The sequence below is a fragment of the Zea mays genome, chromosome 8, assembly GCF_902167145.1.
Source record: "Zea mays cultivar B73 chromosome 8, Zm-B73-REFERENCE-NAM-5.0, whole genome shotgun sequence".
In the NCBI taxonomy this organism is placed as follows: Eukaryota; Viridiplantae; Streptophyta; class Magnoliopsida; order Poales; family Poaceae; genus Zea; species Zea mays.
Window position 1 is genome coordinate 62,543,528 of NC_050103.1, and position 25,918 is coordinate 62,569,445.

Consider the following 25,918-nt stretch of genomic DNA (forward strand, 5'->3'; position numbering starts at 1 on the left):
GAGTGTGACACGATGATTTGTTTTACCGAGGTTCGGTTCTTGCAAACCTACTCCCCGTTGAGGTGGTCACAAAGACCGGGTCTCTTTCAACCCTTTCCCTCTCTCAAACGGTCACCTAGACCGAGTGAGCTTTTCTCCTCAATCAATTGGGACACTTAGTCCCCACAAGGACCACCACACAATTGGTGTCTCTTGCTTTGATTACAAATGTCTTGGGAACAAGAAATGGGGAAGAAGAAAAGCGATCCAAGCAACAAGAACTCAAATGAACACAAATGTCTCTCTCACAAGCCACTAAGTCTTTGGAATGAGATTGGGTCTTGGAGAGGATTTGATCTTTTGTTTTGTGTCATGGAGTGAAGTATAGAGGTCTTGTATTGAATGCAATGGCAGAAAACTTGGATTCCTTGAAGTGTTGTGGTTGGGGGGTATTTATAGCCCCAACCACCAAAATGGCCGTTGGTGAAGGCTGCTGTCGATGGGCGCACCGGACAGTCCGGTGCGCCACCGGACACTGTTCGGTGCGCCAGCCACGTCACCCAACCGTTAGGGTTCGACCGTTGGAGCTCTGACATGTGGGGCCACTGGACAGTCCGATGGTGCACCGGACAGTTCCTGTTCACTGTCCGATGCGCCTTCTGGCGCCTGCTCTGACTATGCACGCTCTGTCCGCGCACTTTTCATGCATTGTTCACTTTTGCAGATGACCGTTGGCGCTGTTAGCCGTTGCTCCGCATGGCACACCGGACAGTCCGGTGCTACACCGGACAGTCCGGTGAATTATAGCGGAGTGGCATTTCTAGAAACCCGAAGGTGGCAAGTTTGGAGTTGATCTCCCTGGTGCACCGGACACTGTCCGGTGCACCAGACCAGGGCAGCCTTCGGTTGTCTTTTGCTCCTTTCTTTTGAACCCTTTCTTGGACTTTTTATTGGTTTGTGTTGAACCTTTGGCACCTGTAGAACTTATATTCTAGAGCACACTAGTTAGTCCAATTGTTTTGTGTTGGGCAATTCAACCACCAAAATCATTTAGGAAAAGGTTTGACCCTATTTCCCTTTCAATCTCCCCTTTTTGGTGATTGATGCCAACACAAACTAAAGCAAATATATAAGTGCAAAATTGAACTAGTTTGCATAAGGTAAGTGCAAAGGTTGCTTGGAATTAAACCAATTTATATTTTCATAAGATATGCATGGATTGCTTTCTTCATTTTAACATTTTGGACCATACTTGCACCACATGTTTTGTTTTTGCAAATGTTTTTGGAAATGCTTTTCAAAGTCTTTTTGCAAATAGCCAAAGGTATATGAATATGATTTCGAGAAGCATTTTCAAGATTTGAAATTTTCTCCCCCTGTTTCAAATGCTTTTCCTTTGACTAAACAAAACTCCCCCTCAATGAAATTCTCCTCTTAGTGTTCAAGAGGGTTTTAGATACCAATTTTTGAAATATATCTCAAATACAATACCAATTGAAAACAACATTTAAAACTTAGACTTGTTTCGAAATTTTTTGAAATTGGCGTGTGAAAGGGAAATGTGCCCTTGGGCCATTTCTAAGTATTTTGGTGATTTAGTGTCCAACACAAGTGCCTAAGTATTAAATGGTGGACAAAGTACAAATCAAGTATAAAGGTATGTTTCTCAGATTTAGTACATTGTTTTAGAGACTAATGTATTGTGTCTAAGTACTGGAAACAGGAAAAATCAAGTTGAAATTAAAGAGGGCTTTGTTCAGCCAAAGTCAGCTCTGTCTGGGTGCACCGGACAGTGTCCGGTGGTGCACCGGACAGTGTCCCGTGCGCCAGGCTGGCTCAGGCAAACTTGCTGCTCTCGGGAAGTGATTAACGGCGTACGGCTATAATTCACCGGACTGTCCGGTGGGCACCGGACTGTCCGGTGAGCCAACGGTCGGCCGGGCCAACGGTCGGCCGCGCGATCCGCGCGAGACACGTGGCCGAGCCAACGGTCAGAAAGGGGGCACCAGACTGTCCAGTGCGCCAACGGCTCCAAAGCGCCAACGGTCGGCTTTGCCAAATAAGGAAGGAGATCCGCACCGGACAGTGTCCGGTGGTGCACCAGACTGTCCAGTGCGCTAGGCGACAGAAGGCAAGAATTGCCTTCCTGGAATGCTCTCAACGGCTCCTAGCTGCCTTGGGGCTATAAAAGGGACCCCTAGGCGCATGGAGGAGTACACCAAGCATTCTCTAAGCATTCATAAGCACCAAGACTTCGATTCCGCGCATTTGATTCTTTGTGATAGCAATTAGAGCTCCAATTGAGTTGTGAACTCGCTGAGTTGTGTTGTGAGCTCTTATTGCGACTTGTGTGCGTGTTGGTACTCTGATTTTGTGTCTTGTGTGCGTTGCTCATCCCTCCCTTACTCCGTGCTTCTTTGTGAACATCAAAGTACGTGTAAGGGCGAGAGGCTCCAAGTTGTGGAGATTCCTCGCAAGCAGGATATAGAAAAGCAAAGCAAAACACCGTGGTATTCAAGTGGGTCTTTGGACCGCTTGAGAGGGGTTGATTGCAACCCTCGTCCGTTGGGACGCCACAACGTGGAGTAGGCAAGCATTGGTCTTGGCCGAACCACGGGATAAACTACTGTGCCATCTCTGTGTTGATCTCTTTGTGGTTTTCGTGTTGTGCAAGCTCTCCTCTCTAGCCACTTGGCTTAACTGTGCTAACTCTAATCAAGTTTTGTGGATTAAGTTTTAAGTTTTCACAGGATCACCTATTCACCCCCCCTCTAGGTGCTCTCAATTGGTATCGGAGTCGTTCTCTTCAAGAAAGGGACTAATCGCCCGAAGAGATGGATCCTAAGGGCAAGGGGATTGTGATCAATGATAAGGAGAAGGAGTCCTTTGTCAACGAGCCTAAAGATGACAAGCCCACTGACTCGGGCTCGAGCCACAAACGAAGAGATGGGAAGAAGAAGAAGACGAGGCGCATCAAGGAGATCGTCTACTACGACGACAGCGACGAGTCCTCCTCTTCCCAAAAGGATGATGACAACGACTACGAGAAAAAGAAGACGGTTAACTCAAACTTCTCTTTCGATTATTCTCGTATTCCGCATAGCTCAAATGCACATTTGCTTTCCATTCCTCTTGGCAAACCTCCTCACTTTGATGGAGAGGACTACGGTTTTTGGAGTCACAAAATGCGTAGTCACTTGTTCTCTCTCCATCCAAGCATATGGGAGATAGTCGAGAATGGAATGAAATTTGATAGTACTGATAGTCCCATGTTCATTAATGAGCAAATTCACAAAAATGCACAAGCTACTAATGTTCTTCTAGCTTCTTTGTGCAGGGACGAATACCATAAAGTGAGCGGCTTGGATAACGCCAAGCAGATCTGGGATACCCTCAAGATCTCACATGAGGGGAACGACGTCACCATACTCACCAAGATGGAGTTGGTGGAAGGAGAACTTGGGAGATTCGCGATGATAAGGGGGGAGGAGCCAACCCAAACATACAACAGGCTCAAAACCCTTGTCAACAAGATAAGGAGCTATGGAAGCACGCGATGGACAGACCACGACGTTGTCCGATTAATGCTAAGGTCCTTTACTGTACTTGATCCACATCTGGTAAACAATATTCATGAAAATCCTAGGTACACGAAGATGACGCCCGAGGAGATCCTTGGAAAGTTCGTAAGCGGGCGGATGATGATCAAGGAGGCTAGATACGTCGACGATGCATTAAATGGTCCAATCCAAGAGACTCAAACTATTTCTCTCAAGGCAACAAGGAGCAAGGAGGCACTACCTAGCAAGGTGGCGCAAGTTGAGGTGGCCGGGCTTAATGATAAAGAGATGGCCCTCATCATCAAGCGGTTCAAGACGGCGCTAAAGGGTCGCAAGGAGCACCCTAACAAGAACAAGACGAAGGGGAAGCGCTCCTGCTTCAAATGTTGTAAGATTGGTCATTTTATCGCAAATTGTCCCGATAATGATAGTGACCAGGAAAAGAAGAGTGGAAAGTGGGAAAGAAGAAGAACTACAAGAAGGCGAAGGGCGAGGCACATCTTGTAAAGGAGTGGGATTCAGATTGCTCCTCGTCCGACTCCGACAACGAAGGACTCGCCGCCACCGCCTTCAACAAGTCATCCCTCTTCCCCAACGAGCATCACACTTGCCTCATGGCAAGGGAAAAGAAGGTAAGCACTCGTAATACTAGTACTTATGCTTCTTCAAGTGAGGATGAGTCTAGTGATGATGATGAAATAGATTATTCATGCTTATTCAAGGGATTAGATAGATCTAAAATTGATAAGATTAATGAATTGATTGATGCTTTGAATGACAAGAATAGATTACTAGAAAAACAAGAGGATCTTTTATATGAGGAGCATGATAAATTTGTTAGTGCACAAAATTCTCTTGCTCTAGAAATTAAAAGGAATGAAATGCTCTCTTGTGAACTATCTACTTGTCATGAAACCATCTCTACTTTAAAAAGTGTTAATGATGATTTAAATGCTAAACTAGAAGTAGCAAATAAATCTAACTCTTGTGTTGAACATGTTATGATTTGCAATAGGTGCAAAGATTTTAATATTGATGCATGTAGTGAACACCTAGCTTGCATTTCTAAATTAAATGATGAAATGACTAGTCTTAATGCCCAACTTAAGACTAGCAAGAGTGAATTTGACAAACTAAAATTTGCAAGGGATGCCTACACGATTGGTAGACACCCCTCAATTAAGGATGGTCTTGGCTTCAAGAGGGAAGTTAAGAACTTAACAAGCCATAAGGCTTCCATCTCCGCCAAGGAGAAAGGGAAGGCCCCTATGGCAAATAATGTGCAAAAGAACCATGCTTTCTTATACTATGATAGGAGATATTCTAGGAATATTCATCATAGGAGTTGCAATGATGTTGATTCACATGCTTATGATTCAAATGCAATGTTTGCTTCTAGTTCTTCTATGCATCATAGAAATTTGTCTAGGAAAAATGCTATGTCTAGAAGAAATATTGTTCATGTTCCTAGGAAAGTAATAAATGAACCTTCTACAATTTATCATGTTTCAAATGCTTCCTTTGCTATTTGTAGAAAGGATAAGAAGGTAGTTGCTAGAAAATTAGGGGCAAAACGCAAGGGAGATAAAACTTGCATTTGGGTCCCTAAAGCTATTTGTACTAACCTTGTAGGACCCAACATGAGTTGGGTACCTAAGACCCAAGCCTAAATTGCCTTGCAGGTTTATGCATCCGGGGGCTCAAGCTGGATTGTCGACAGCGGACGCACAAACCACATGACGGGGGAGAAGAGGATGTTCTCTATCTACGTCAAGAACAAGGATCCCCAAGATTCAATCATATTCGGTGATGGGAACCAAGGCAAGGTGAAAGGGTTAGGAAAAATTGCTATTTCTTCCGAGCACTCTATTTCTAATGTGTTTTTAGTTGAGTCGCTTGGATATAACTTGTTGTCTGTTAGTCAACTTTGCAATATGGGATATAACTGTTTATTCACAAATCTAGATGTGTCTGTCTTTAGAAGAAGAGATGGTTCATTAGTTTTTAAGGGTGTATTAGACGGCAAACTCTATTTAGTTGATTTTGCAAAAGAGGAGGCCGGTCTAGATGCATGCTTAATTGCTAAGACTAGCATGGGCTGGCTGTGGCAACGCCGCTTAGCACATGTGGGGATGAAGAACCTTCACAAGCTTCTAAAGGGAGAACACGTGATAGGTCTAACTAATGTTACTTTCGAAAAAGATAGACCTTGTGCAGCTTGTCAAGCAGGGAAACAGGTGGGAAGCTCTCATCATGCCAAAAATGTGATGACAACATCAAGACCTCTGGAGTTACTTCATATGGACCTCTTCGGACCCTTCGCCTATCTAAGCATAGGAGGAAGTAAGTATGGTCTTGTTATAGTTGATGATTTTTCCCGCTTCACTTGGGTATTCCTTTTGCAGGATAAATCCGAAACCCAAGGGACCCTCAAGCGCTTCCTAAGGAGAGCTCAAAACGAGTTTGAGCTCAAGGTGAAGAAGATCAGAAGCGACAATGGGTCCGATTTCAAGAACCTTCAAGTGGAGGAGTATCTTGAGGAGGAAGGAATCAAGCACGAGTTCTCCGCTCCCTACACACCACAGCAAAATGGTGTGGTAGAAAGCAAGAACAGGACGCTTATAGACATGGCGAGGACGATGCTTGGAGAGTTCAAGACCCCCGAGCGCTTTTGGTCGGAAGCCGTAAATACGGCTTGCCACGCCATCAACCAGGTCTACCTTCATCGCCTCCTCAAGAAGAGTTCGTATGAGCTGCTAACCGGTAACAAACCCAATGTTTCGTATTTTCGAGTTTTTGGGAGTAAATGCTACATTCTAGTGAAGAAGGGTAGGAATTCCAAATTTGCTCCCAAAGCCGTAGAAGGGTTTTTGTTAGGTTATGACTCAAATACAAAGGCGTATAGGGTCTTCAACAAATCATCGGGTTTAGTTGAAGTCTCTAGTGACGTTGTATTTGATGAGACTAATGGCTCTCCAAGAGAGCAAGTTGTTGATCTTGATGATGTAGATGAAGAAGACGTTCCAACGGCCGCAATGCACACCATGGCGATTGGAGATGTGAGGCCAATGGAACAAAAGGAGCAAGATCAACCTTCTTCCTCAACAATGGTGCATCCTCCAACTCAAGACGACGAACAGGTTCATCAAGAAGAGGCGTGTGATCAAGGGGGAGCACAAGATGTTCATGCGATAGAGGAAGAAGCACAACAGGAACCTCCAACTCAAGTCCGAGCGATGATTCAAAGGGATCATTGATGAATACATGGATGTCAACTATATAGTCAAGGCCCAATCAATCATAGAGTCCCAAGCTCTAGGGGAGTTGAAGTCCAGTTTATTCGCGAATCCGGTTAGGACTGCAGGAGTGGTCCTCACGAAAACGGACGCCCAGACCACATACGGACTCCGTTTTCGACGTTCTAGATATCGTTGGAAAGCTAAGAAGATAAGCTTTCCAACCCATCTGGTTTCACGTCAAAATATACACGGAGCTGATGGGAATCGTCATAACAAGATGATGTCCAGAATCTGCCAGAAATTAACGACGCCTGTTTTTGGGCCTAAAGGACTTGTACATCCTAAGGAGATAAGCTCGGCAGCTCGGCCACCCCCTTGGCCACCGCCTGAGTCGAGAACGACTCCAATTCAAGTGGGGGAGGATGATGAGGACATCTCTCCCATACAAATAATGCATGGACCGACAACACGAGCACGTGCACGACAGCTAAATCTCCAGGTTCGTTCTAACCTAATCAATTGTGTTTTAGAGCTTACGCTTGGTGCCATGGATGTTTTGATGATTAGGAACCTTGGAGAGGACCAACAAGGACTTGGGAGAGGCCAACATGTCAAGGAGGAGAAGCTAGGACATTCACAACAAGAGAAAGCCAAGTCCGACTCAACTACGTCTCCACCTCGAAGTCCAGGACCAGTCTGCACTAAAATGAACGCCCAGGATGCATCCAAACTCCGATTAGGTTGGGCTTTATATGGATGGAAAGCTAAGGAGATAAGCTTTCCAACCCAACTGGAACCACCTTAAACTTCATCCGGAGTCAACGGGAATCGTCGAAACAAGTCAGCGTTCAGATTCTGTTTTGGTGCTGCGACACCGTTTGTTGGGCTGTTGGGCCGTTTATCGTGTTGGAGCCCATTAGGGGTGCGACCAGGGGTTGTGCACGCCCCTAACCTCTATTTTACCAGCAGCCACCACCACATTAGGGTTCGGGTTTTGCTTAGATCATATCTGTCATCGAACAGTATCGCCGTTCATCGGTTTGTGAGACCCCACCTCGTGATCAATGCAGTTTTGATTGCGTTCTTCCTGTTCTTGCTTGTGTTCTTGATTGCGCTTGCAGGGATAAGCCTTCGTGACGAGGTCACTCGTGTGTCACGGGTGATAACCAACGGAGCAGTGGTGTAGTGATTGCGAGGAGCCGTTCGCTCGGAGCCTTGGATCATCAGCGTCGAGATCTCCACCCAATCAAGTTATCGTACCTCACGGAAGATCGGGCCTCGTCCTCTATCAAGTGGTATCAAGATTCCAGGTTGCCTGTGAGGTACAATCCTACCATTAGATTTATTTTGTTCGTCCTATAACCCACAAAAAAAGCCAAAAAATTACGATCTGTTTATCCTGACATAAAACCATCGCCTTAGCCTTTGCACAATTCAGTTTTGGAGTCCGCAGTTCTGAGTTTGTGTCCTAGGTTGAGTTTGGTTGCTGGTTTAGATTTGTTTTGGTTCAGTTTAATCCTTTCCATCCTACAAAATCGACCTCCAAAACAGATCCCATCTACAAAACCGATCCTAACCGATTCTATTTTATCTCATCATCACGTCCTTATAGTTCGGTATTTTGATCATAACTCTCGCATACGAACTCGGAATTTAGTGTTCTTATACTTTCTGGAAAGCTTAGAAAATTATCTACAACTTTTATATTTACGAGATTTCCAGAAAATATCATTATCGAGGAGTTATCTATCTTAGAAGTAAATCTATTTGTGATCCTGAAATTTCGGACCAGTCTGTATTTCGGGGTCAATATCTCCCACTTATTTTATCCAAAATAGGCGATGCATATATCCAAAAGAAAGAGAAAAGGAAGACCTACAACTTTTGTGTTTTGAGTTTTTGAGTTTCGGGTCTCTAAATTTGTCAAACAGTCTGTTGAAGTTAGAGCAGAAAATATGTGATAGACAGACGAGAATTTTTTTGATAGTCTTGTGTTATATCTTGTTTTTGCGGCACTCTTGTAAAAAAAGGGAATATAAAAAGGCAAGTGCAAAACAAAAAAGCCGCACAAAACAAAGAAAAAAAAGAAGAAGAAAAAAAATCAGAGAAAAAAAGAGAAAAAGAGTGCGCATAAGCAGGAACACCATTGATCTGTGCACCTCTGTGATTGTTTTTCATTCCAACTTGTTACCTTGCTGTTCCTAGATCCTTGTCACCTCCTTGTGTCTTCCTCCAACTGTGCTAATACATTCTCTAGGCCAGCAACTAGGACGAGTACTTTTGACACTTATTCAGCATTGCTATCTGTTACTGACTTGTGTGCCACATATATATATTTAGTCAGCCTTCCCAAAGCTCCACCTTTCTCTCGAGCAGAACAGGTACTCCTTTGCAATCACACCCACGCTCGTTGGACAGTCACACCGGTCACCGTTTGCCACCTGCAGTGCTAGTAAGAACCTTCTAAGAGCGGGGTAAGACACTTTATAACTTGTGTTCCACCACCACCACCACCCTGAGAGATAGTTGTAGGGTTCACTTTGTTTGTTGCCTTTTTGTCTCTGTTTTGTGCTAACAATGACAGGACCAAAGAACCAAACGGACAAGGAGAAGGAACCTAAGCTTAACGACGATGAGTGTGTCTCTCATCTGGAATTGAAGGAGATGATGCGCGCATTGACTAAAGCTTTTCAGAGCCACACCATTGATGATGATTCGTCTCCCTCAGGTTCTATATATCCATCTTTCTCTTCTTTTGATGCAAATATTGCAAATGAATATACTGAATGGGAAATATCAATGGATAAGATTTTTGCACGACGTCGTATATGTGATAGGCGAAAAATTAAAATTGTGGCTAGTACTTTAACGAATGATGCGTTAGTTTGGTGGAATAATTTGCATGACTATGAGAAACCACAAACTTGGACTGATGTAAAAGCACTAATGAGACAACAATTTGTTTCTATGGATGATACTAAAAATAATTTAAGTAATTCTACCGATATCATGCCTTCAGATAAATCTGAGTTGCCTTTGTTACAAGAAGATTGTCTTGTTGTTCCTTATGATAAAGAAGAGTTGTGTGATGATAATACTATTATTTCTATGCCACAACTAAAGAACAAACTTGATGTTGTTGCTTCTGATCCTATTAATTGTGCCAAAATTAGAACATTCAATCATATAACTAGTGTGCATGATGAGCTAAAATTGTTATCTTCTTTAAATACTTTGGGCTATATTGAATTTGATGTTCTATGTAATCTAAATAATTTAGAGGAGAAACTTTCTTTTAGTGCTAATTTACTATGGTTATCTAAACATACATATCATTTTATTGGAAGATATAATTGGAAAGGAGAATATATGGTACATCGAGTATATATTTGTTCAAATATGAATTCTCCTTTTGTCATAAAACAAAATGATCAACTAGAAGGCTGTGTTAAAGCTAACCATATCACGTCCAGTTCCACTTGTCCTTCTTTTTATGTTTTACAACAACAGGGTCAACTTCAAGAAGGGAAGCAAGGTTGGACGACATCAAGCACTACATCAACACCTTTTGCAGGCACCAACGACTTTGAGTCGAGGACGACTCAAAACCAAGAAGGGGAGAATGATGAATACATGGATGTCAACTATATAGTCAAGGCCCAATCAATCATAGAGTTCCAAGCTCAAGGGGAGTTGAAGTCCAGTTTATTCGCGAATCCGGTTAGGACTGCAGGAGTGGTCCTCACGAAAACGGACGCCCAGACCACATACGGACTCCGTTTTCGACGTTCTAGATATCGTTGGAAAGCTAAGAAGATAAGCTTTCCAACCCATCTGGTTTCACGTCAAAATATACACGGAGCTGATGGGAATCGTCATAACAAGATGACGTCCAGAATCTGCCAGAAATTAACGACGCCTGTTTTTGGGCCTAAAGGACTTGTACATCCTAAGGAGATAAGCTCGGCAGCTCGGCCACCCCCTTGGCCACCGCCTGAGTCGAGAACGACTCCAATTCAAGTGGGGGAGGATGATGAGGACATCTCTCCCATACAAATAATGCATGGACCGACAACACGAGCACGTGCACGACAGCTAAATCTCCAGGTTCGTTCTAACCTAATCAATTGTGTTTTAGAGCTTACGCTTGGTGCCATGGATGTTTTGATGATTAGGAACCTTGGAGAGGACCAACAAGGACTTGGGAGAGGCCAACATGTCAAGGAGGAGAACCTAGGACATTCACAACAAGAGAAAGCCAAGTCCGACTCAACTACGTCTCCACCTCGAAGTCCAGGACCAGTCTGCACTAAAATGAACGCCCAGGATGCATCCGAACTCCGATTAGGTTGGGCTTTATATGGATGGAAAGCTAAGGAGATAAGCTTTCCAACCCAACTGGAACCACCTTAAAATTCATCCGGAGTCAACGGGAATCGTCGAAACAAGTCAGCGTTCAGATTCTGTTTTGGTGCTGCGACACCGTTTGTTGGGCTGTTGGGCCGTGTATCGTGTTGGAGCCCATTAGGGGTGCGACCAGGGGTTGTGCACGCCCCTAACCTCTATTTTACCAGCAGCCACCACCACATTAGGGTTCGGGTTTTGCTTAGATCATATCTGTCATCGAACAGTATCGCCGTTCATCGGTTTGTGAGACCCCACCTCGTGATCAATGCAGTTTTGATTGCGTTCTTCCTGTTCTTGCTTGTGTTCTTGATTGCGCTTGCAGGGATAAGCCTTCGTGGCGAGGTCACTCGTGTGTCACGGGTGATAACCAACGGAGCAGTGGTGTAGTGATTGCGAGGAGCCGTTCGCTCGGAGCCTTGGATCATCAACGTCAAGATCTCCACCCAATCAAGTTATCGTACCTCACGGAAGATCGGGCCTCGTCCTCTATCAATCATCCCATCGACCAGATTTTGGGTGACATTAGCAAGGGAGTAACTACTCGGTCTCGATTAGTTAATTTTTGTGAGCATTACTCCTTTGTCTCTTCTATTGAGCCTTTCAGGGTAGAGGAGGCCTTGCTAGATCCGGACTGGGTGTTGGCCATGCAAGAGGAGCTCAACAACTTCAAAAGAAATGAAGTTTGGACACTGGTGCCTCATCCCAAGCAAAATGTTGTGGGAACCAAGTGGGTGTTCCGCAACAAACAAGACGAGCACGGGGTGGTGACAAGGAACAAGGCACGACTTGTGGCAAAAGGTTATGCCCAAGTCGCAGGTTTGGACTTTGAGGAGACTTTCGCTCCTGTGGCTAGGCTAGAGTCCATTCGCATTTTGCTGGCATATGCCGCTCACCATTCTTTCAGGTTGTTCCAAATGGATGTGAAGAGCGCATTCCTCAACGGGCCAATCAAGGAGGAGTTGTATGTGGAGCAACCCCCTGGCTTCGAGGATGAATGGTACCCCAACCACGTGTCTAAGCTCTCTAAGGCGCTCTATGGACTTAAGCAAGCCCCAAGAGCATGGTATGAATGCCTTAGAGACTTTTTAATTGCTAATGCTTTCAAGGTTGGGAAAGCTGATCCAACTCTTTTTACTAAGACATGTGATGGTGATCTTTTTGTGTGCCAAATTTATGTCGATGACATAATATTTGGTTCTACTAACCAAAAGTCTTGTGAAGAGTTTAGCAGGGTGATGACTCAAAAGTTTGAGATGTCGATGATGGGTGAGTTAAGCTATTTCCTTGGGTTCCAAGTGAAGCAACTCAAGGATGGAACCTTCATCTCCCAAACGAAGTACACGCAAGACTTGATCAAGCGGTTTGGGATGAAGGATGCCAAGGCCGCAAAGACTTCAATGGGAACCGATGGACACACCGACCTCAACAAAGGAGGTAAGTCCATTGATCAAAAAGCATACCGGTCTATGATAGGGTCTTTACTTTATTTATGTGCTAGTAGACTGGATATTATGCTTAGCGTATGCATGTGTGCTAGATTTCAATATGATCCAAGGGAGTGTCACTTAGTGGCCGTGAAGCGAATTCTTAGATATCTAGTCGCTACGCCTTGCTTAGGGATCTGGTATCCAAAGGGGTCTACCTTTGACTTGATTGGATATTCAGACTTCGACTATGCTAGATGTAAGGTCGATAGAAAGAGTACATCGGGGACGTGCCAATTCTTAGGAAGGTCCCTGGTGTCATGGAGTTCCAAGAAACAAACTTCCGTTGCCCTATCCACCGCTGAGGCCGAGTACGTTGCCGCAGGACAGTGTTGCGCGCAACTACTTTGGATGAGGCAAACCCTCAGGGACTTTGGCTACAATCTGAGCTAAGTCCCACTCCTATGTGATAATGAGAGTGCTATCCGCATGGCGGATAATCCTGTTGAACACAGCCGCACAAAGCACATTGACATCCGGCATCACTTTTTGAGAGACCACCAGCAAAAGGGAGATATCGAAGTGTTTCATGTTAGCACCGAGAACCAGCTAGCCGATATCTTTACCAAGCCTTTAGATGAGCAGACCTTTTGCAAGTTGCGTAGTGAGCTAAATGTCTTAGATTCACGGAACTTGGATTGATTTATATCATACATGTGTTTCATGCTTTGATCATGTTCCTTTAAGCATTTTGTTGTTTATTTATGGTGCTCAAGTTGTACAAACACTCCCCGGACCTTACAAGTCCATTTGCAAGTGATGCACAAATTTAGGGGGAGATGTGCTACAACTTGAACGTTTGAGGCTAACTGTGTGCTTGAGTTTGCTTAATTTAGTCTCAAAGGAGGTTTGAAAGGGAAAAGGTGGACTTGGACCATGCAAGACTTCCACTGCACTCCGATGAAAGAGTAACTTTTTCCAAGTTCATCTTTGTACTCTTATTGCCTTTTTACTCTTAGTTGAAGATTTTGGTGAGGCAATGAGGTTAAAGGGCCAAAATTGATCCCGTTTTGGTGATTGATGCCAAAGGGGGAGAAAATAAGGTCAAAGCAATAAATGGATCAGCTACCACTTGTGAATTTTAAAAATAGTAGAGTTAGAGTTTTTGTTTGTCAAAATACTCTTATTTGCCTCTTATTGTCAAAAGTTGGTCTCTTGTGGGGAGAAGGCTTAATTATGGGAAAAAGGGGGAGTTTTTGAATCCTCGATCAATTTCTCGTGAAATATCCCTCTTTATGTTTCAACATGTGTGTTTGACTTAGAGATAGGAAATTGAGTTTGATTTGCAAAAACAAACCAAGTGGTGGCAAAGAATGATCCATATATGCCAAATTTGAATCAAAACAATTTTGAGTTCTCATTTGAATTGATTTTGCACTTGTTCTACTTGCTTTATGTTGTGTTGGCATAAATCACCAAAAAGGGGGAGATTGAAAGGGAAATGTGCCCTTGGGCCATTTCTAAGTATTTTGGTGATTTAGTGTCCAACACAAGTGCCTAAGTATTAAATGGTGGACAAAGTACAAATCAAGTATAAAGGTATGTTTCTCAGACTTAGTACATTGTTTTAGAGACTAATGTATTGTGTCTAAGTGCTGGAAACAGGAAAAATCAAGTTGAAATTAAAGAGGGCTTTGTTCAGCCAAAGTCAGCTCTGTCTGGGTGCACCGGACAGTGTCCGGTGCGCCAGGCTGGCTCAGGCGAACTTGCTACTCTCGGGAAGTGATTAACGGCGTACGACTATAATTCACCGGACTGTCCGGTGTGCATCGGACTGTCTGGTGAGCCAACGGTCGGCCGGCCCAACGGTCGGCCGCGCGATCTGCGCGAGACACGTGGCCGAGCCAACGGTCGGAAAGGGGGCACCAGACTGTCCGGTGTGCACCGGACAGTGTCCGGTGCGCCAACGGCTCCAAAGCGCCAACGGTCGGCTTCGCCAAATAAGGAAGGAGATCCGCACCGGACAGTGTCCGGTGCGCCAGGCGACAGAAGGCAAGAATTGCCTTCCTGGAATGCTCTCAATGGCTCCTAGCTTCCTTGGGGCTATAAAAGGGACCCCTAGGTGCATGGAGGAGTACACCAAGCATTCTCTAAGCATTCATAAGCACCAAGACTTCGATTCCTCGCATTTGATTCTTTGTGATAGCAATTAGAGCTCCAATTGAGTTGTGAACTCGCTGAGTTGTGTTGTGAGCTCTTGTTGCGACTTGTGTGCGTGTTGGTACTCTGATTTTGTGTCTTGTGTGCGTTGCTCATCCCTCCCTTACTCTGTGCTTCTTTGTGAACATCAAAGTGTAAGGGCGAGAGGCTCCAAGTTGTGGAGATTCCTCGCAAGCAGGATATAGAAAAGCAAAGCAAAACACCATGGTATTCAAGTGGGTCTTTGGACCGCTTGAGAGGGGTTGATTGCAACCCTCGTCCGTTGGGACGCCACAACGTGGAGTAGGCAAGCATTGGTCTTGGCCGAACCACGGGATAAACCACTGTGCCATCTCTGTGTTGATCTCTTTGTGGTTTTCGTGTTGTGCAAGCTCTCCTCTCTAGCCACTTGGCTTAACTGTGCTAACTCTAATCAAGTTTTGTGGATTAAGTTTTAAGTTTTCACAGGATCACCTATTCACCCCCCCTCTAGGTGCTCTCAGCGTGGTGGTGCGGTCCATGGTGGTGCAGTCCTTTTGCTTTGGGCTAATATTCTCTCCCCCTTTGGCATTAATCGCCAAAAACGGAGTCTTTAGAGCCTTTTTCAAACTCTCTCCCCCTTTGGCAAATAATACATGAGTGAAGGATTATACCAAAGTTGGAGAGCGATGCGGAGTGACGGCGAAGGAGAAATAATACGATGGAGTGGAGTGGAAGCCTTGTCTTCACCGAAGACTCAATTTCTCTTTTGTAAGGAAAATGGACCCCAGGTCTTTTGGCTAATTGAGTTTTGGTGTTTGATGATTAACACAACCTGTGGACTAATATGTTTGTCAGTGTTTATTATTATAGTTCACAGGATGCGAAGAGAATTGGACCAAGGCAAAGAGGATGCAACACCTCAAAAGAAGACATAAAAAGACACGTAGGAGTCCAATACTCAAGAACAAAAGAAGCCCGAAGAAATCAGCAAAGGAATCCAAGAAACGGGCTGTCAGCCAGCGCCTGGTGGCGCACCGAACATTGATGTCCGGTGTGCACCGGACTGTCCGGTGATGGCACCGGACAGTCTGCGCAGAGAGGCCACAGACAGGCGCTCTCTGGCTGTAGCACCGGACTGTCCGGTGTGCACCGGACTGTCTGGTGTGCCAACGGGCAGACGGCAACGGTCGGATCCAACGGTCGACTGCTACAGGCGCCAACGGTCGGCTGATGTGGCGTGCACCGGACACTGCACAGTTGATGTCCGGTGGTGCACCGGACTGTCCGGTGCACCCGACGACAGAAAGCTGCCGCTTTCTGTCCAACGGCTAGTTTGGGGTGTGGAGGCTATAAATACCACCCCAACCGGCCATTCTCATGTGTGGGAGCCCAAGCAACATACCAAGACACATAGTGCATATTTCCAAGAGCTCAAACACCCAAGTGCTTAATAGAATCACTCGGTGATTAGCGTAGGTGCTTTGCGAAGTGCTTAGGTTAGTTAGACCGCTTTAGCGCTTGCTCTAGGTGAATCCTAGTTAGTTGAGTGAGTTTTGTAAAACCACACAACCCCTCGGCTCTTGCGTGAGTCGTTGTAATTGTACCGAGTGGGGCGAGAGTCTTGCGAGACCGTGACAACCGCGTTTGTGTCACGGCCGCCACCGTGTATCGGAGGGAACGAGACCCGCGGCGTTTCGGCCGGAAGCTCGATAGTGGAGATGGCGGGGAGCGTCCGAGAGGAGCCGGAAGCGGAGCACCACTTGCGCGTGGAGAAGGCCCGTGGCTCTCTACGGAGTTACTCGACCGTGGTGCTTGGCCCTCGCGTGGGCTTCCCTTTGCGTAGGGGCACCAACGAGGATTAGTCGGGACCTTGCGTGGTTCCGGATACCTCGGTAAAAATACCGGCGTCATCCACGAGAGTTTGCTTCTCTACTTAGCTCTTTACATTCCGCATTTATATTAAGCATTTAAGTTTCAATCTTGTAGTCATACTTATTTAGTGTAGATTGAAACTTAGCCTTTGCGGTAGAGATAGCAACACTTAGACAAAACCTAGCTTGCACATTCTAGTTTGATTATTTGCATAGGTTTTGCTCTAGGGATTTAATTGTGGCCTAGTTTAGTAAAAGTTTTAGAAGTCCTAATTCACCCCCCCCTTAGGCGTCACCCGTTTCCTACAATTGGTATCAGAACCGGTTTGGCTCATTTGAAACGCTTTAGCTTCACCGCTAAAAAGAGCCGACGCTTTTTAGAGGAAGGGATGGATACCCATAGGCCACCACACTTCGACGGCACTAACTTCCCATATTATAGTGCTAGAATGGCTTGTTACCTAGAGGCCGTTGATCTAGGTGTTTGGAGAGTCACTCGTGACGGGATGAAACCCCTCAAAAATCCCGAGAAACCCACCACGAGTGAGGAAAAAGAAATTCACTTAAATGCTAGAGCCAAAAATTGCTTGTATGAATCTCTTAGCATGGATATTTTTAATCAAGTATTTACCTTGAAAACTGCTAATGAGATTTGGCTAAAATTGCATGAGCTCCATGACGGCACATCCAATGTCCGTGAGCAAAAACATTGCCTAGTCTTAAATGAGTATAATTCTTTTGCTATGAAAGATGATGAGCTTGTTAGAGACATGTATTCTCGTTTGAATCTAATTATCAATGAGCTCAATTCGATTGGCATTAATAAGCTAGGTGATGCGGACATTGTGAGGAAGATTATCTCCCTGCTACCACAACAAAGATATGGGAGCATCATCACCATCCTTCACAACATGGAGGACTTGAGCAACATGACCCCGACCATTGTGATTGGGAAAATCGCGGCTTTTGAGATGTCGCGAAAAATGAGTCGGGGAGAGGAGCCAACTTCCTCAAGACCATATGCTTTTGCATGTGATGAAAGGAAGGGCAAAAAGAAGGCTCCCACTCCAAGTTCCTCAAGTGAAGAAGAGGAAGAAGAAGAAAGTGATGATGATGAAGATAATCAACCATGCACATCATCCTCCGAGGACGAAGAAACAATCCGACGCGTCAGAAAGGTAATGAGGATGATTCGCAAGATTAATCTAATGGGTGTGCCCCTGCAGGTCGAGGATCTTCTCTTTAACATTGACAGGAAAAAGCAAAGGAAGAGAGGATGCTTCGCATGTGGGGAGAAGGGCCACTTCAGGGACAACTGTCCAAATATGGCCAAGCCCAAAAAGGAGAGGAGCAAAGGCAAGGCGCTAACAAGTGTTAGAACTTGGGATGATTCTTCAAGTGAAGATGAACCTCCAAGGACGCGCAACCACCGGTCCTCGTCACGATCATCACGGTCATCACACAAATGCCTTATGGCAAGAGGTAACAAAAGCATTCCATCCTCTAGTGATGAAAGTAGTAGTGATGATGAAGGTGAGGGAAAGCCCTCTCTAGATGAGCTTGCAGAAGCCGTAGAATTTTTCCAGGATGTTTGCACTAAGCAAAAAGCTCAACTTAAAACTTTGAAAAATAAGTTGGTTAGCTCTCAAAATGATTACAAAGGTTTGCTAGAAAAATTTGAAACTTTTGCAAACTTAAATAGTGAGCTATCAACTAAAATTGAGCTATTAGAATCTAGTGCTCCATCCACTGCTACCGATGATAGCCTTATTAAAAAGAATGAAAAACTTAAGGCTAAGTTAGCTAGCTCCCAAGAAGCTATTGAAAATTTGCTAGAGAAAATGGAAATTCTTAGCATACACAACAATGAGCTAACTACTAAGCTAGAAAACATTGGTAGCACCCCAGCAGCATCTTTAGTTGAAATACCTGAAATAATTAAGAAAGATGCTTCTACTTCCTGCTTTGATTTAATTGATGATTCTAACCCCTGCAACCAAGTCGTTGTTGAGAATATTGTTGTAGAGACATGTACGGATGAGGTTGCAAAGGAAAATGAACAATTAAAGCAAGAAGTGGCTCGCCTTGGCAAGGCTTTGTATGACAAGAAAGGCAAAGCCAAACAAATCCAACCTCCATAGGATAACACCACTGCGGGAGTGAACAAGCCTATTGAGGGAGAAACTGTGATTTGTAGGCTATGCCACAAGGAAGGCCACAAGTCTTTCCAATGCAAGGCGATGACCGGGGATAAACAAAGACAAAAGCTCAAGCAAAAGCCATCAAGCAAAATCTCAAACACCTACATCAAAAAGGTGAACAAAAAGGATGCTACACCATATTTGATCAAGAAGAAAAAGAACGGAAAGGTGATAGCAATCAAGGCCAACAAGCAAGCCAACAAAGGAAAGGGGGCCAAACGCATCTGGGTGCCAAAGGAGATAATTTCAACCATGAAAAGCACCAAGAAGGTTTGGATCCCGAAAGGCAAGTGAGTGGACCGAAGGTCCTCGGGAAATTTGGAGACTTGGCTAAATTGGGATGTATATCATGGGATACATCATATTGGATCAAGTTTATTGCCAAGTGGGTTAGTGAAAATTTTGGACCCAAATTTCCCACCCATGACTAAGGTAACTAGTTTTATTGTATTTCTCGTTTTTAGATATGCGTATCTATTTATCTTTTATCTAGTTTACCTTTCTTGCCTAGTATTACATTTGTTATGTACTTTTGTTCAAAATCATGCATACTAGGTAAATCATATGGTAGGATTGCTAGTTTTTAAATTCATATACTTAAGCAAACCTACATGGCTTAAAATGTTTAGTTAAAGCACGACACATAGCTTTTATATCACTCCATAGTAAATGATGCATCAATTGAAAATTTTGATTTCTACAAAGTGTATCATTTAACTTATATGTGCCAAAGTTTGGATTATGGATAATTTGCCCCTCTTGATATCAAATCAAAGTGCATGTCTCCTACAAGTATTCAAAACTTGTATGCACACCTTTAGGGGGAGGTTACTCTATAATCTAACACTTTGAGACTAACACCTTTTCAAGTCTATTTCATGTGATAGTCTCATTGTAAGGAAAATGAAGTCCCCGGAGAAAGACAACAATCTTCCACTGCGAAATCTCCAAGAACTCTCATGTCTCTCAAGCTCGCCATTGATCTTCAATTGGTATCTTTTGAGACTACATTCAGTATCATTTACATGTCTTCTCCAATATTTGATTAGACTATATTTCAAATCATATGCTTCCATGTTGCTAAAAATGCATAAGTAGTTAACTCATATTCTGTTACCTATGCATAAGGGAAGTTAGTCTTTTCAAACCATGTCTTTTACCTCTAATTTTTCACATGCTTTTTCCTAAGTAGAGGATCTCTGTCAGGGGGAGTATTTCTTCATCTCTAAAAAAGGGGGAGAAACTTCTTTCTAAAGAGAACACTCATTTAGGGGGAGTAATCCTTTCAATTGGTATCATTCATGTGGTTTAATTTAATATACTTCTAGTGGTATCATTTGATAAAATTCTTGATGAGGGCAAGCTTTTATTTACTTCCTACATGCTTTTAATGTCTTCCTTTTCGGTGGTTGATGCCAAAGGGGGAGAAGTTTAGGGACCAAAGCAATGAAAACTATATCAAACACCAAACACCACCAATTTAAAATTTTATATCTACAAATGGTTTTTCAAGTGGTTTTGGTTATTTGGTCCAAAAATAGGAAGTAAGTGAATTATGGAGTTAGGGGGAGGCTTAAGTCCATAATATCACATTGTTGGGATAAACATGCATCTTAGCAAGTAGATTGCATATTTTAATTCAAATACTTGTATTATTTGCTTGCTTTGGTTGTGTTGTCATCAATCACCAAAAAGGGGGAGATTGTAAGGAAAATGGACCCCAGGTCTTTTGGCTAATTGAGTTTTGGTGTTTGATGATTAACACAACCTGTGGACTAATATGTTTGTCAGTGTTTATTATTATAGTTCACAGGATGCAAAGAGAATTGGACCAAGGCAAAGAGGATGCAACACCTCAAAAGAAGACATAAAAAGACGCGTAGGAGTCCAATACTCAAGAACAAAAGAAGCCCGAAGAAATCAGCAAAGGAATCCAAGAAACGGGCTGTCAGCCAGCGCCTGGTGGCGCACCGGACATTGATGTCCGGTGATGGCACCGGACAGTCTGCGCAGAGAGGCCACAGACAGGCGCTCTCTGGCAGTAGCACCGGACTGTCCGGTGTGCACCGGACTGTCCGGTGTGCCAACGGGCAGACGGCAACGGTCGGATCCAACGGTCGACTGCTACAGGCGCCAACGGTCGGCTGATGTGGCGTGCACCGGACACTGCACAGTTGATGTCCGGTGGTGCACCGGACTGTCCGGTGCACCCGACGACAGAAAGCTGCTGCTTTCTGTCCAACGGCTAGTTTGGGGTGTGGAGGCTATAAATACCACCCCAACCGGCCATTCTCATGTGTGGGAGCCCAAGCAACATACCAAGACACATAGTGCATATTTCCAAGAGCTCAAACACCCAAGTGCTTAATAGAATCACTCGGTGATCAGCGTAGGTGCTTTGCGAAGTGCTTAGGTTAGTTAGACCGCTTTAGCGCTTGCTCTAGGTGAATCCTAGTTAGTTGAGTGAGTTTTGTAAAACCACACAACCCCTCGGCTCTTGCGTGAGTCGTTGTAATTGTACCGAGTGGGGCGAGAGTCTTGCGAGACCGTGACAACCGCGTTTATGTCACGACCGCCACCGTGTACCGGAGGGAACGAGACCCGCGGCGTTTCGGCCGGAAGCTCGATAGTGGAGACGGCGGGGAGCGTCCGAGAGGAGCCGGAAGCGGAGCACCACTTGCGCGTGGAGAAGGCCCGTGGCTCTCTACGGAGTTACTCGAGTGTGGTGCTTGGCCCTCGCGTGGGCTTCCCTTTGCGTAGGGGCACCAACGAGGATTAGTCGGGACCTTGCGTGGTTCCGGATACCTCGGTAAAAATACCGGCGTCATCCACGAGAGTTTGCTTCTCTACTTAGCTCTTTACATTCCGCATTTATATTAAGCATTTAAGTTTCAGTCTTGTAGTCATACTTATTTAGTGTAGATTGAAACTTAGCCTTTGCGGTAGAGATAGCAACACTTAGACAAAACCTAGCTTGCACATTCTAGTTTGATTATTTGCATAGGTTTTGCTCTAGGGATTTAATTGTGGCCTAGTTTAGTAAAAGTTTTAGAAGTCCTAATTCACCCCCCCCCCCTCTTAGGCGTCACCCGTTTCCTACACCTTTCAATCTATGACTTATCATGAGATACACTTGAAAATCACATTAGTCATAGCAAATGAAAGAGAGATGATCAAAGGTACATAAATGAGCTATGTGGGCAAAATATTAATCAAAATTCCTAGAATCAAGAATGTTTAGCTCATGCCTAAGTTTGGTAAAGGTTTTCTCATCTAATGGCTTGGTGAAGATATCGGCTAATTGTTCTTTGGTGCTCACATAGGCTATCTCGATATCCCCCCTTTGTTGGTGGTCCCTCAATAAGTGATATCGAATGGCTATGTGCTTAGTGCGGCTGTGCTCAACGGGATTATCCGCCATGCGGATTGCACTCTCATTATCACATAGGAGTGGAACTTTGGTTAATTTGTAACCATAGTCCCTAAGGGTTTGCCTCATCCAAAGCACTTGCGCGCAACAATGGCCTGCGACAATGTACTCGGCTTTGGCGGTAGAAAGAGCTACTGAATTTTATTTCTTTGAAGCCCAAGACACCAGAGATCTTCCCAAGAACTGACAAGTCCCTGATGTGCTCTTTCTATCAATTTTACACCCTGCCCAATCAGCATCTGAATAACCTATTAAATCAAATGTGGATCCCTTGGGGTACCAAAGACCAAACTTAGGTGTATGAACTAAATATCTCAAGATTCGTTTCACAGCCCTAAGGTGAACTTCCTTAGGATCGGCTTGGAATCTTGCACACATGCATACGGAAAGCATAATATCCGGTCGAGATGCACATAAATAGAGTAAAGATCCTATCATCGACCGGTATACCTTTTGATCTACGGATTTACCTCCCGTGTCGAGGTCGAGATGCCCATTGGTTCCCATGGGTGTCTTGATGGGCTTGGCATCCTTCATTCCAAACTTGGTGAGTATGTCTTAAGTGTACTTCGTTTTACTAATGAAGGTGCCCTCTTGGAGTTGCTTCACTTGAAATCCTAAGAAATACTTCAACTCCCCGATCATAGACATCTCGAATTTTTGGATCATTATCCTACTAAACTCTTCACAAGTAGCTTTGTTAGTAGACCCAAATATGATATCATCAACATAAATTTGGCATACAAACAAATCATCTACAATGGTTTTAGTAAGGAGAGTAGGATCGTCTTTGCCGACTTTGAAGCCATTAGCGATAAGGAAATCTCTTAGGCATTCATACCATGCTCTTGGGGCGTGCTTGAGCCCATAAAGCGCCTTAGAGAGTTTGTAAACATGATTAGGGTACTCACTATCTTCAAAGCCGGGAGGTTGCTCAACATAGACCTCTTCCTTGATTGGTCCATTGAGGAAGGCACTTTTCACGTCCATTTGATACAGCTTAAAACCATGGTAAGTAGCATAGGCAAGTAATATACGAATTGACTCAAGCCTAGCTACGAGTGCATAGGTTTCACTGAAATCCAAACCTTCGACTTGTGAATATCCCTTGGCCACAAGTCGGGCTTTGTTCCTTGTCACCACACCATGCTCATCTTGCTTGTTGCGGAAGACCCACTTGGTTCCTACAACATTTTGATTAGGACGTGGAACAAGATGCCATACCTCATTCCTCGTGAAGTTGTTGAGTTCCTCTTGCATAGCCAACACCTAATCCGAATCTCTTAATGCGTCTTCCACCCTGTATGGCTCAATAGAAGACACAAAAGAGTAATGTTCACAAAAATGAGTGACACGAGATCGAGTGGTTACCCCCTTATGAATGTCACCGAGAATGGAGTTCACTGGGTGATCTCGTTGTATCGCTTGGTGGACTCTTGGGTGAGGCGGTCTTGGACCATCATCATCTTTCTTGTCTTGATCATTGGCATCTCCCCCTTGATCATTGTCCTCCTCTTGAGGTGGCTCTTCTTGATGTTCATTTTCATGATCTTGAGCTTGATCCTCATCTTGAGTTGGTGGATATGCTTGATTTGAAGATGATGGTTGATCTTGTGCATGTGGAGGTTCTTCGAATTCCTTAGGACACACATCCCCAATGGACATGTTTCTTAGCGCGACGCACGAAGCCTCTTCATCATCTAGTTCATCTAGATCAACTTGCTCTACTTGAGAGCCATTAGTCTCATCGAACACAATGTCACAAGAAAACTAGTCCAGTGGACTTGTTAAAGACTCTATATGCCCTTGTGTTTAAATCATAACCAAGTAAAAAGCCTGCTACAGCCTTAGGAGCAAATTTAGATTTTCTACCTCTTTTAACAAGAATAAAACATTTGCTACCAAAGACTCTAAAATATGAAACATGGGGCTTTTTACCGGTGAGGAGTTCATAGGATGTCTTCTTCAGGATTCGGTGAAGGTAGAGACGGTTGATGGCGTAGCAAGCGGTGTTGATTGCTTCCGCCCAAAACCGGTCCGAAGTCTTGTACTCATCAAGCATGGTCCTCGCCATGTCAAGTAGAGTTCTATTCTTCCTCTCCACTACACCATTTTGTTGTGGTGTGTAGGTGTGACACCTCAGGTGTCAGTTTCGTGTTACGCCGGGAGATTTATCCTAATCTCGGATGCTCAGTAAAAATTTCTATTTCTCGCTCGTGTATGTGTCTGATTATCCAAATGTCTCATTCACATCTCACCAAATTCGAAGTTAATCAGTCTCACAGAAGGCCAAATTTGGAGCCTGTTAAAACTTTTGTTTCTCGGCACGAATGCGAACTCGGTAATCATTCTCAATTTATAAATCTTGTCTAAAGATCATTTAATCAAAACACTCGACTATTGTTAGTGGAGCTGTGCCCGAGTCTAAATCCTCAACCTTCGATCTATGTCCAAAAATTAATCCGACTCCGTACTCTCACACGGAATACTCAGTACGTCGTCCTCTAATTATTTCTTACCCGACTTAGCCTAGTATCTTTGTGTCTAAACCGAATTCAAAACCCACTCCGACAGCGATTTTTAAATGTCGCGGTTTGTCTCCTTCAATCAAAAATCCGAAAGTCGGCCGTATCTCAAGGCGATTTATTTTCCAATCACGCGTAGGGAATTATTTCCGAGCAAATTCAAATCAAACTCTCGGCCGAATTAATCGCTCGACCGTCCGTTCGTCCGAACTCTAGTTCACGCTGTTTTGCTTACAAACAAATTCCGCGGGAGCATTTTTATTCTGGAAAATAAATTAGCGCGGCCCGAGTACGTGTTTTGGGCCAGGCCCAACCCAGCCCATTTGGCTCACTAAGAAACCCTAACCCTAGGGCTGCTTCTATAAATAGGGGTGCTCACTTGGCAAATTTTCACTCCCACCCCTGCATTTTCCCTAGCCGCCACTCTCTCTTCTCCCTGTCTTCTTCTCCCACGCACACAGCCAGCGCGCAGGGAGCTCGGCTCCCTTCCTCCCATGGCGCCCAGGCCTCCTCCTCCTCTCGGCCAGCCAGGGCGCGATGGCCCCTGCCCCTGCCCCTTCTTCCTCGCGCACGCTGCATCTCCCAGCTCGGCCTCGCCATCGCGCAACAGCTCCCTGGATCCATGGCGCCGGTGAAGCTCGAGCAGTCAAGCTCCCAGCCATGGCGTCCAGAAAATCCCGCAGCCGAGCTCCCCCAACCGGCTGTCTTTTCTCCCAGCGCCTCCCTCCACTCGCTCCCCCTCGACGCAGCAAACCAGCGAGGTGCTCGACGCCGGCCTTTTTCCTCCCTGTGTGCCTTGCCGCAGGAGCAGGAGCTCTTCTCTCCCACAGCCGAGCCCCCAAGCAGCGCCCTCCCTGCTCCATGGCTCAAGCCCGAGCTCACCCCCTGGCGCTTGGATCCCTGGAACGCAGTAGCTCTGCCCTCTCTCCCATGGTTGTCCAGCCCCCTACTCCAAGGGCGCAAGCGCGCAGGGATCTGCTCGACGCCGTAGCGCCCAACCATGGTGGCTGTAGGCCGAGCCCCTCTCCCACGGACAGCCCCAACCTCCTCCTCTCTTCCCCACAAAACAACAGACCCTATGTCGATCTTGTTTCGTCTCGC

The 25,918-nt window shown here is 44.9% G+C and overlaps 1 protein-coding gene across 1 annotated transcript in view; it reads right to left on the reverse strand.

The window, feature by feature from the left end:
• Positions 1–25,680, reverse strand: part of LOC103636963 (uncharacterized) — a 33,154-nt gene extending 7,474 nt beyond the window's left edge. Inside the window, exon 1 of the mRNA XM_035961969.1 lies at positions 25,572–25,680. Coding sequence (XP_035817862.1) covers positions 25,572–25,680 — 109 coding nt within the window. The remainder of the gene's footprint in view (positions 1–25,571) is intronic.
• Between the last annotated feature and the right edge of the window lie 238 nt (positions 25,681–25,918).